Source organism: Anabrus simplex, chromosome 1, assembly GCF_040414725.1.
Source record: "Anabrus simplex isolate iqAnaSimp1 chromosome 1, ASM4041472v1, whole genome shotgun sequence".
In the NCBI taxonomy this organism is placed as follows: domain Eukaryota; kingdom Metazoa; phylum Arthropoda; class Insecta; order Orthoptera; family Tettigoniidae; genus Anabrus; species Anabrus simplex.
Window position 1 is genome coordinate 1,706,533,462 of NC_090265.1, and position 12,028 is coordinate 1,706,545,489.

Below are 12,028 nucleotides of genomic sequence, written 5' to 3' on the forward strand. Positions count from 1 at the left end.
TGGAACACTCACTTTTGTGCTTAACACTCTTCAAAGTTATTAACTGTGCATGCCTGGGCTTCCCATTTCCACAGAAAGACAGGCATCTGATTACAGACACATTTCAAAAATCAGACTGTGACAATAATAATGGCCATAGTTACATAAAATATTAGAAGCACTCAAGAGATATTGTTGTGGAGAAAAAAAGATAGTTGGCAGCAATGTTTGTTTTCAGGAAGCCCACTTGCAGACACTTGGAGGTTTAGGCCTGCAAGGTTGAGGGAATGCCGGCTGGAAACCCAATGGTTGTGGCAATCATATGAAGAAGTTAAATTCCTTTTGTTTGTCAATAAATAATAATAAATATCTCAGATTACCGAGTAAGGAAAAAATTCAAATATAATCTCTTTATTGAATATTTTGGAATTTTAACATTTTCTTGACACAGCATAAGCCCAAAAGCCAATATCATGTCTACAAGTACAGGCCATGAAAGCATCAATGTTGTTCCATGTTGACAATGTATTTCAACCATCATCTTTCTGTTTGTTCCATCAATAGTTTAATCAAGCATTTCTACATTTATGATTTATTGTGTATTTTGTATGAGTTATGTGGCGAGTTGTAGTAGTGATGTGATGTTGGTATTGTGAATGCAATGGAGTTGAGTTGTGCGAGTTTTACATTGATACCACCCAACAGATCAATTGGAAACTGAGAACTACTGTGTACATATTTCTGTGTGTTGTTATATTGTGTGTGTTCTGTGAAAATAAATATACAAGTAGTCATCGATAGCAGTGATTTTGTTACTACTACACTGTGGCATCTATGTTAAATTCCAGCACCTTGCATCCAAAAATCCATAAAACTAGTAATTGGGATGTAAAAACAATAATATTGGTATTTATTGAAAATGAAAATCCACAGCCTCTTTCCAGTCATTCGACCGGGTCAAAATGGAATGAATGAAGCCCCTGTCTAGCGGCAAGGATAAGAGATGTGCCGGCTGCCAAAGCCTGTCACACTCCTCTGGGGCAATGAAATGTTAATGGACAGTGTTGTTGGAATGAAAGTTGACAGGAAAAACCGGAGTACCCGAGTACCCGGAGAAAAACCTATCCTGCCTCCGCTTTGTCCAGCACAAATCTCACATGGTGTGACCAGGATTTGAACCAAGGTATCCAGCGGTGAGAGGCCGGTGCGCTGCCGCCTGAGCCAACTTTAGTCAGGTTTATGGAGGTTCAATACTGTTCATTCTTTCTGAACATAATTTTCTTTCTGCTTCTGGAATCACTCTTCCTATTCTCTGCTTGTTGATTTTCGTCTGTAGTATAGTGTGTTTATCTTTCAATATTTCGAGTGTATTTGTTTTGTGTTTTAAATCTTCTATTGTAATATGTAACTCTCTCATGTCTTCTTTAAATTCTGTGATCCATCTAATATTATTCTTACTCTTCCATAATTTTTCTATTATTTTTCTACTGATTCTATTTTCTGGCGGCTGTATTAGATGCCCTAAGAAATATATTTGTTTCTTTTTCATTGTGCTAGTCACAGGTTCTATTTCTTTATAAACTATTTCGTTGTAAGCTAGTTTCCAGACTACGTTTACTTGATAATTTTTATTTAAACAGGTTCTCACTATTCTCCTTTCTAACTTGAGTACTCTATCTATTAAAACTGTGTTTGTTGTTATGAATAATGTTTCACATGCATATGTAATTTGTGGCTGGGTGACTGTTTTGTAATGTTTCAATTTAGTTGCTACTGAGAGACATGTATTATTATTGGTATTTATTTCTTTATTTCTTTATTTCTTTCTTTCTTTCTTTCTTTCTTTATTTATTTATTTATTTATTTATTTATTTATTTATTTATTACTAACTTACTTACTTTCCACTTGTCATAATCTTCCCCCCAGCTTTTATAATGACAATAAAAATGAAAAAGTAAACATTGTACTTTCCACAGAATCAAGTTCTGAAATTTTGACAACTGGTAGTTTATTTCAGAAAGTTTTATCCTGCATGTGAGGACCAGCTTAATATTACAATATGAAGGAACTGTAGGTCAATCATGAAATAATTCTTTGAGCACCATTTTTTCATCTCTCTTGCTTTTATTTACCAGTATCTCTCCTGCCCCAGTATCGAAACTCACCACAGCAGTGCCATGCATCATCGTGCTAATTAATGCAACAAAAATATATCATTAATAAAAACAAACATAAATAGTTGATTATGATGAAACATCTTTTGCAACTGTAACTGCTGCAGGTTTCGCTGTCCAGTGCAGCAGTTATTTTTTCCCAGTGCACTGAATAAATGAAAACACTGTCTGGACATACATGCAGTCACCACAATCCAAAATAGGTGGGTACCATTTGATGAATGACAACACTGCTATGTTTGAATTTAGATACCATCACTCTGAGATACAGTCACATTTCACAAAATACCATACTGTCTTCTAGCAAGATAGTCCACAGTTCTAGGGTTAAAGGCATTTTATTAATCAGGTGAACTCTTACAAGTGTAATTTTATCTTGTAGCCTGCCTTTTGCACCATCTGTTACTATTATCATTTGAGCCTAGGATTGGGACAGGAGTCTCAAGAATTGCCTGAAATGAATGTGGGGAAACATCTGGGTGGAAAGTACACATAGGATAACCACTGCAGAGTGTCACGAGGTTTGAACCAACTAGCTTCAACTTCCTAGTCAGAGCACAGCACAACAAGTCATGAAAGTGATCTTCCCAATTTCATACAACAAGAACAGTGATTACATGGATACACATATCACCATTGTGCTGGAGCTCACTCTAATTCCCTGTCCAAGATAGGATTATGAGGATTCCCCCTCCTGTTTCTGCATTTCCTTGGTTGCCTGTAATATTTTTGCCACAGCCATTGGATCCCCAGCTGGCAGTCTTTGAGTTGTAGTGGAACACTCACTTTTGTGCTCAACACTCTTCAAAGTTATTAACTGTGCATGCCTGGGCTTCCATTTCCACAGAAAGACAGGCATCTGATTACAGACACATTTCAAAAATCAGACTTCGACAATAATAATGGCCATAGTTACATAAAATATTAGAAGCACTCAAGAGATATTGTTGTGGAGAAGAAAAGATATTTGGCAGCAATGCTTGTTTTGAGAAAGCCCACTTGCAGACACTTGGGAGGTTTAGGCCTGCAAGGTTGAGGGAATGCCAGCTGGAAACCCAATGGTTGTGGCAATCATATGAAGAAGTTAAATTCCTTTTGTTTGTCAATAAATAATAATAAATATCTCAGATTACTGAGTAAGAAAAAATTCAAAAATAATCTCTTTATTAAATATTTTGGAATTCTAACATTTTCGTTTGTACATACATTATACGATACCATCTATTCACATATTTACACAATACACTTATATTTTAACTAAACTGAACTCACAACAAAAACTACAAAAATTACAGCTCATACAAAGCTTTACACCAATGTACTGTACAGGTAAATATCGGCCACAACTTACAGGTAAATTGCTCAGTATAAAACAACTGAAAAACTTTAATTTTCAAAATAAACTATTTCTCCTTATAGGGGAATCTTGTATAAGTGAGAGTATACAAATAATGCACGTCTAAGAAAAACCAGTTGCTGACAATTCTTATCCAACATTATACTGAAAGCCAGCTCGTCAGAGCAGCAAATTAAGTTCTTAAACCTGAAGGTAAAGAAATCCACATACAGATTCAGCTTCTATGAGCATCTCTCTACATTATCAAAAGCGAGACAAATCTCTCTTCACAAAAAGAAATCTACTGCAAACAGAAACATCATTAAGGCCCTCTGTCACATAACCCTGCACTGTCATCTTAGGCACTGCCTTCCTTGTATACGAGGCATAAGGTCAAATATAGCAACATATTTTTCTTCATTTTGGCAGTCAAAAGTACTTTGCACTTCACATTAATTGTACAAAATTTCAGACTACACCCTTACTAACGTCAGCAGATTCAGGTACATTTTAGCGTGAAGGAATATTATAAGCAATCTACAAATTATAAAAATGGTAGATCTTTTCAAAAAGACTAAAACCCAATGAATATACTTGCCAACTGTTCACCTATTTTGGCAAGAAGAAATCTGCATGAAGTCATTTTGCCTAAGCCTATTTTAAAAGGTTCTGACAGTATAGGGGTATTCAATGGATAAAAGGAAATCTTCCATTATAACATCCAACCTAATGATGAGTCAAGTCATTATGATGATCGTCATGTTCATCAATTTCATGAGAACCATAAAATTCATTTGCTGGAGATCCAAAATATTTGGTTAGGACATACACTACCGCCTCATAAGTTGACATCATAATGGCGGTGTTGGGAATTTGTCGCACAAGCTGTGTTGCTAGGCCTCTGTAAAGTCCTCGGTGACCCTCCTCCTGGAATACAGTGGCTAAAGTCTGCCAGAATGTGCGATACTTTGTGCCCTCCTCGCGAAGCCGGGTACGAGCAACTTCTGCAACACACAGGAACCATATTCTTATAAGTACACGCGTATTGCATACCTGAAAAATAGTATTCCTAAAATGAAAGAACAAGCAGAATATTTACAAAACCTATGACATATTCATGTCCAAAATGCAACAGTAATTAGAAATGTAGTTATTTGGCAACAATCACATGCAACTAAATTTAAAATGTTCTTCTCTGAATTATGGGTTTATGTTAGCAGTGTATAATATTAAATTTTAAATGTTAAGCATTTCTATACTAAAGTTATGCAATATCAAGCTCCATGAAAACAACTGATATATTTATACAACAAAGGCTATAAAATAATCTCAATTGCAGAAAGTTTTCACTTTTAGATCCTAACTATACCTGTATTCTCCATGAAGAAATTTTACATATTTTAAAACTTCACTCCATTTCCAGAAGCATAACAAATAGAACAACATCTGAGTCTTCACAATTTGAAAGTATTCCTCCAGCCAACCAATAGTTGTGATAAATACAGTTGGACCCACACCTGTTATATTTAGTTTCATCAAAGATTGAAGCTATGAACATTTTAAGCATGGATTTTCTTTGCATTTGTTGATTGTATTCTTTCTTAAATTTTTTATGTATGACTGTTTTTGTATTTGTCTTTCATCTTTGTGTTATTTTAGCTGATGATGACCTCCAGGCTAGGTCGAAACATGTGCTATGTACCTTTTTAGACAGACCATTTATCAAATGGCAAACTTGATACAATTAAATTATTTTAATATTATCTTAGAAAGTTTTCAAACAAAAGCAGGAAGTAATACAATGTAAAATCAGGTCACAAAAGCTGTGGACGAATACCATGGAGTATTCGCATACAAAGCCTTTTTTTCTTAAGTAAGTACTGGAACTGAAAACCAAACTTCAAGTCAATTCACAAGAACATTTCATGGGAAAGGATTTTAGTTAACTAAAACCCATAAAAACATAACAAGAAATCAGTTTTTACAGATTCCACTCTCTTTCACAGGACAGCTCCATATTATTATCATGTGTCACAATTCTAAATTTTGGACCCCACTCACTACTTACAGATGAACTATAGGCCTACACACTGCAGTTAACACATCCAAGCTATATTTTACACAAGCTATGCAATCTAACATAAAGCTTCAAGTTGGATGAATACACACAAGAATTCTGAGAGGGTTAGAATCTTTCATTCCTGCAGAAGCATAGGTAAAGATCAAGTTGAGATGAACCAGCAGCCAACGTTTTTCTTTCTTTGCTATTTGCTTTACCTCGCACCGACACAGATAGGTCCTATGGCGACGATGGGACAGGAAAGGACTAGGAGTGAGAAGGTAGCGGCCGTGGCCTTAATTAAGGTACAGCCCCGGCATTTGCCTGGTGTGAAAATGGGAAACCACGGAAAACCATCTCCAGGGCTGACGACAGTGAGGTTCGAACCCACTATCTCCCGAATACTGGCCGCACTTAAGCGACTGCAGCTATCGAGCTCGGTCGGCAGCTAACTTTACTCCTGTCGGTATAAAAAAATGTTCATAATGGCCTACTTCTCTAATTCAACTTTTAAATAACTCAATACTGATTTTAAAGGACTAGATCGCCATGATTTTTCTTCCGTCCTTCCGTCCATGCAGAGTTGGTTCGCAGCTTGGGTTTTTCATTAAAATGGTATTTGTTCACCAACCTTCTAAAGCTAAGCCTATCCCATATAATTTCATCTGTTATGCTGATTTCTTGAAGGTCTTTTTCAATTTCGGTTATCCAATTATTCTTGACTTTACGTGAGGAGGCATGATTAAATAGGCCTATCTTTGAATTCTTTGAATTATAGCCATAAAATTTCAATCGTCTTCATACTATCATACTGTATCAAGCAATATAAAAACTACTTTACGCTTATATTTATTTACGTGAATGCAATGGGGGGGGGGGGGGGGAGGAGGAGGCAAGGTTACAGCAAAGAATTCCGCTTCTTCAGCTCGCGAGGCGCCACTGCTCGTTACAGGACATCGGTTTGAAGCAATTTCCTATTCACGAAACACTATCATATGCAGAAAGAGTGCAGGTTAGAGACTCTGTAATTCAATCTTATTCCTTAAGTGTTCTTTCTGCATTGGCTACTCCTTTTATACTACAAAAAACAAGCATACATCTTATCAAAATAATCAAGAAAACCATACAACTACGGTAACATGGATCATACGTCAATTTTACAAGGTTCCCCTCGCACACTGGAATTTCACATAACGAGCATGTCGATGGACTAGCTTAAGTCTATTTCGCACTTACCCGGCTGTCAGTTAACCGACGTGGGTTGGAATGAATCGCAATAAATCGTTTATGGTCTTGCATAGGAGTCTGAAGAAACGGAGAAGAAATAGATTGCAATGGATCATCCAAGCAATATTAAAAAAGAGACGAGGCTGGGGCATTCTTAGAACTTTTTGAAGATTTAAGAAATGACGTGCACACGCTTTACAACTTTTAACGACCTCCATGTAAGAATTAAACATTCCAATCAGCGCCGCAACACATCCTTCAGCGAATGTATCCAGTCGATTCAAACCCAGGAATGAACACTCTATAGACAGCTACCGTGCTGGTTAGATGCGAAATTCTCCATTGATTCATGGCTCCCCCCTACCCGCAGAACCTGGTTTTACCGGCACCGACAGACAGCCGGTCCGCACAGTGGGAACTGCCAGCTTCCTACTACTTCCTATTACAATAGCACGGCAGCCGGGTTTCGTTTATGTGGGGTCGATGCATAAGTTAGTGCGGTATTCTTTTGGGTTGGCGACTATGCGGCGTGAAGGGATTGCCTATCGTTATTCCGCTGTTTTAACTGAGTTTGGAGTTTGTGTGTTGTGAAACAGGTTTTCTTGATTGTGAACGTATTATTTGTGTGTATTTCAGACAAATGGATATGGAATGTCAAGTTGAGAAAAGTGAGATTTTCCGACACATTTTTACTGTTTCAGTTTAACCGAGGATCCAGTGCAGCAGGAGCTGCGAGAACAATGTGTGAAGTGTACGGGAATGAAGCAACTGCTGAAAGAACAGCACAAAAATGGTTTTCCCGCTTTCGAGCAGGACGGTTTGACTTGTCTGACGATCCACGTTCTAGAAGACCTTCAGATTTTGCCGCAAATCGCTTAAATGAGTTGCTTGATGAGAATCCTCGTCAAACAACGCGGAAAATGGCGCAAGTTTTTGAATGCGATCAATCAACTATTGTACGGCATTTGCATTCGATGGATGTTAAAAAAAAAAAAAAAAAAAAAAGCGTATGGTTTTTAGTGCCGGGAGTATCCGAGGACAAGTTCAGCTCGCCAGATGCAGGTCTTTTGAATTGACTCCCGCAGGCAACCTGCGCGTCATGATGAGGATGAAATGATAATGAAAACGACACATACACCCAGCCCCCGTGCCAGATAACTTAATCAATGATTGTTAAAATTCCCGACCCTGCCGGGAATTGAACCCGGGACCCCTGTGACCACAGGCCAGCACGCTAACCATTTAGCCATGGAGCCGGACATGGGTGACAACGGGTAAACATCTGTTCGTCATTGCTTGCCTGGCACCGGTTGACTTGTGATAGTTACGAAGCATTCCTTTCGAACACTGTCACCGGTGACGAGAAAGGGTGCCTGTATGTCAACATGAAGAAGAGGAAAAGATTGGCTTAGCAAAAAAAAAAAAAAAAAAAAGCAACTCCCCGTGCCAAAGGATAATACACAGAAAATCATGCTGAGTGTTTGGTGGAACAAAATGGCATTCTTCACCATGAACTTCTTACGAAAAACGTAACGATTACCTCTGTTGTGTATAGTAACCAGCTAAGACGGCTTGCCGTTGTTGTTGACAACAAGAGACAACAACCAATCTTATTCCTCCATGATAACGCTCGTCCGCATACAGCGCAACTGACCAGAGGTGTGATTGCTGAACTTGACTGGGAGAGTGTGAAACGTCTTGTACACTTCTCTTCTCAATCGTGTAACCGGCATTGATTGACCGACAGCCGGGTAAATGTGAAATACGCCTTAAGGAGTACAATGAACCGGAGAAGAGCTGAACATCCCATTGGATTCTGGTTTCAACATTTCTCTCAACCAAGGGATATAAATACTCTTTCATACAACAATATCCTCCACGAAGGTCATAGTTTTCTAGGTGGAACTCTCAAGTCGAACGATGATATAACATCAATCATTCGTACGAGGTTCAACCACGGCAGTTCCCGAAGCCATCTACTCCGAATCAATGCTGTGGACATTCCTTTACTGTTCTTGAGATGGGACATCAATACATCTAAATCATATGCTTATCTTTTCAGCTGTTCGTATTCTAAGCATCATCTCATCACAGTGTTTAATTACTTAAAATAGAACTACTAAGCCGTGCCAACGCTCTCCTAGGATCTTTTTTTTTTTTTTTTTTTTTTTTTTTTTTTTAGTATATCCATTATACCTCCTCTGCGAACCATGTGACCTTGCCGCGGTGGGGAGGCTTGCGTGTCCCAATGATGCAGATAGCCGAGCCGCAGGTGCAACCATATCGGATGGGTATCTGTTGAGAGACCAGACTAACGAATGGTTCATCGAAACGGGGGTAGCAGCCTTTCGGTAGTTGCAAGGGCGGCAGTCTAGATGATTGACTGATACGGCCTTGTAATAATACTCAACATGGCTTAGCTGTGTTGATACTGCTACACGGCTGAAAGCAACGGGAAACTACAGCCGTAACCACCTCCCGAGGACATGCAGCTCTCTCTGTATGAATGATGGACTGATGATGGCTTCGTCCCGGGTAAAATATTCCGGAGGTAAACTAGTCCCCCATTCGGATCTCCGGGTGGGGACTACACGAGAGGGGGCGATCATCAGGAAGATGGATACTGACATTCTGCGAGTCGGAGCGTGGAATGTTAGAAGTTTGAATCGTTGTGGTAGGTTAGAGAATCTGAAAAGGGAGATGGATAGGCTAAAGTTAGATGTAGTTGGTATAAGTGAAGTACGTTGGCAGGAAGAACAGGATTTTTGGTCAGGCGACTACCGAATTATCAACACGAAATCAAACAGGGGTAATGCAGGAGTTGGTTTAATAATGAATAAGAAAATAGGGCAGCGGATAAGCTACTACGACCAGCATAGTGAAAGAATTATTGTCGCCAAGATAGACACCAAACCAATGCCCACCACAATAGTGCAGGTCTATATGCCTACTAGTTCAGCGGATGATGAAGAAATTGAAAGAATATATGAGGAGATAGAAGATTTAATACAATATGTCAAAGGTGACGAGAATCTAATTGTGATGGGAGACTGGAACGCAGTGGTAGGCCAAGGAAGAGAAGGTAGCACAGTAGGAGAATTTGGATTGGGACAAAGGAACGAAAGAGGAAGTCGGCTGGTTGAATTCTGCACTGACCATAATTTAGTCCTCGCCAATACTTGGTTCAAACACCACAAACGACGGCTGTATACGTGGACGAGACCTGGAGACACTGGAAGGTATCAAATAGACTTCATTATGATTAGGCAGAGATTCAGAAACCAGGTGTTGGATTGCAAAACTTTCCCAGGAGCAGACGTGGACTCTGACCACAACTTGTTGGTCATGAAATGCCGTCTGAAGTTGAAGAAATTGAAGAAAGGAAAGAATGCAAAAAGATGGGATCTAGACAAGTTGAAAGAAAAGAGTGTGATGGATTGTTTCAAGGAACATGTTGCACAAGGACTAAATGAAAAGGCCGAAGGAAACACAGTACAGGAAGAGTGGAGAGTCATGAAAAATGAAGTCAGTAGGGCTGCTGAAGAAATGTTAGGAAGGAAGAAAAGATCAACTAAGAATCAGTGGATAACTCAGGAGATACTAGACCTGATTGATGAACGACGAAAATACAAGATTGCTAGAAATGAAGAGGGCAGAAAAGAATACAGGCGATTAAAGAATGAAGTGGATAGAAAGTGCAAGGTAGCTAAGGAAGAATGGCTGAAGGAGAAGTGCAAGGATGTCGAAAGCTGTATGGTCCTGGGAAAGGTAGATGCTGCATACAGGAAAATCAAGGAAACCTTTGGAGAAAGGAAATCTAGGTGTATGAATATTAAGAGCTCAGATGGAAAGCCACTTCTAGGGAAAGAAGACAAAGCAGAAAGATGGCAGGAGCATATCCAACAGTTGTATGAAGGTATGTAGATAATTTGGTTCTGGAACATGAAGAGGCTGTTGATTTTGATGAAATGGGAGACCCAATTTTGAGGTCAGAGTTTGACAGAGCTGTGAGTGACCTAAATAGGAACAAGGCACCTGGAATTGATGATATTCCCTCTGAATTACTGACTGCCTTAGGAGAAACCAGCATGGTAAGGTTATTTCATTTAGTGTGCAAGATGTATGAGACAGGAGAAGTCCCATCCGATTTTCGGCAGAATGTTGTTATACCTATTCCCAAGAAAGCCGGTGCTGACAGGTGTGAAAACTACCGCACTATTAGTTTAGTATCTCATGCCTGCAAAATTTTAACACGTATTATTTACAGAAGAATGGAAAAACAAGTTGAAGCTGAGTTGGGGGAAGATCAATTTGGCTTCAGAAGAAATGTAGGAACACGTGAAGCAATCCTGACTTTACGTCTGATCTTAGAGGATCGAATCAAGAAGGACAAGCCCACGTACATGGCATTCGTAGATCTAGAAAAGGCATTCGATAATGTTGATTGGACCAGGCTATTTATGATTCTGAAGATGATAGGGATCAGATACCGTGAACGAAGAATTATCTACAACCTGTATAAAAATCAGTCTGCAGTGATAAGAATCGAGGGCTTTGAAAAAGAAGCAGCAATCCAGAAAGGAGTGAGGCAAGGCTGCAGTTTGTCTCCTCTCCTTTTCAATGTTTACATAGAACAGGCAGTAAAGGAAATCAAAGAGAAATTTGGAAAGGGAATCACAGTCCAAGGAGAGGAAATCAAAACCTTGAGATTTGCCGATGATATTGTTATTTTATCTGAGACTGCAGAAGATCTCGAGAAGTTGCTGAATGGTATGGATGAAGTCTTAGGTAAGGAGTACAAGATGAAAATAAATAAGTCCAAAACAAAAGTAATGGAGTGCAGTCGAACGAAGGCAGGTGATGTAGGAAATATTAGATTAGGAAACGAAGTCTTAAAGGAAGTAGATGAATACTGTTACTTGGGTAGTAAAATAACCAACGATGGCAGAAGTAAGGAGGACATAAAATGCAGACTAGCACAAGCAAGGAAGAGCTTTCTTAAGAAAAGAAATTTGCTCACTTCAAATATTGATATTGGAATTAGAAAGATGTTTTTGAAGACTTTTGTGTGGAGCGTGGCATTGTATGGAAGTGAAACATGGACGATAACTAGCTCAGAAAGAAAGAGAATAGAAGCTTTTGAAATGTGGTGTTACAGAAGAATGCTGAAGGTGAGATGGATAGCTCGAATCACGAATGAAGAGATACTGAATCGAATTGGTGAGAGGAGATCGATTTGGCTAAATTTGACG

The 12,028-nt window shown here is 39.0% G+C and overlaps 1 protein-coding gene across 1 annotated transcript in view; it reads right to left on the reverse strand.

Moving 5' to 3' along the window:
* Window positions 1-3,283: 3,283 nt before the first annotated feature.
* Window positions 3,284-12,028, reverse strand: part of Rim2 (replication in mitochondria 2) — a 246,920-nt gene continuing 238,175 nt past the window's right edge. The window contains exon 6 of the mRNA XM_067138436.2: window positions 3,284-4,494. Within this exon, the coding sequence (XP_066994537.1) occupies window positions 4,217-4,494 (278 nt within the window). The 3' untranslated portion in view covers window positions 3,284-4,216. The remainder of the gene's footprint in view (window positions 4,495-12,028) is intronic.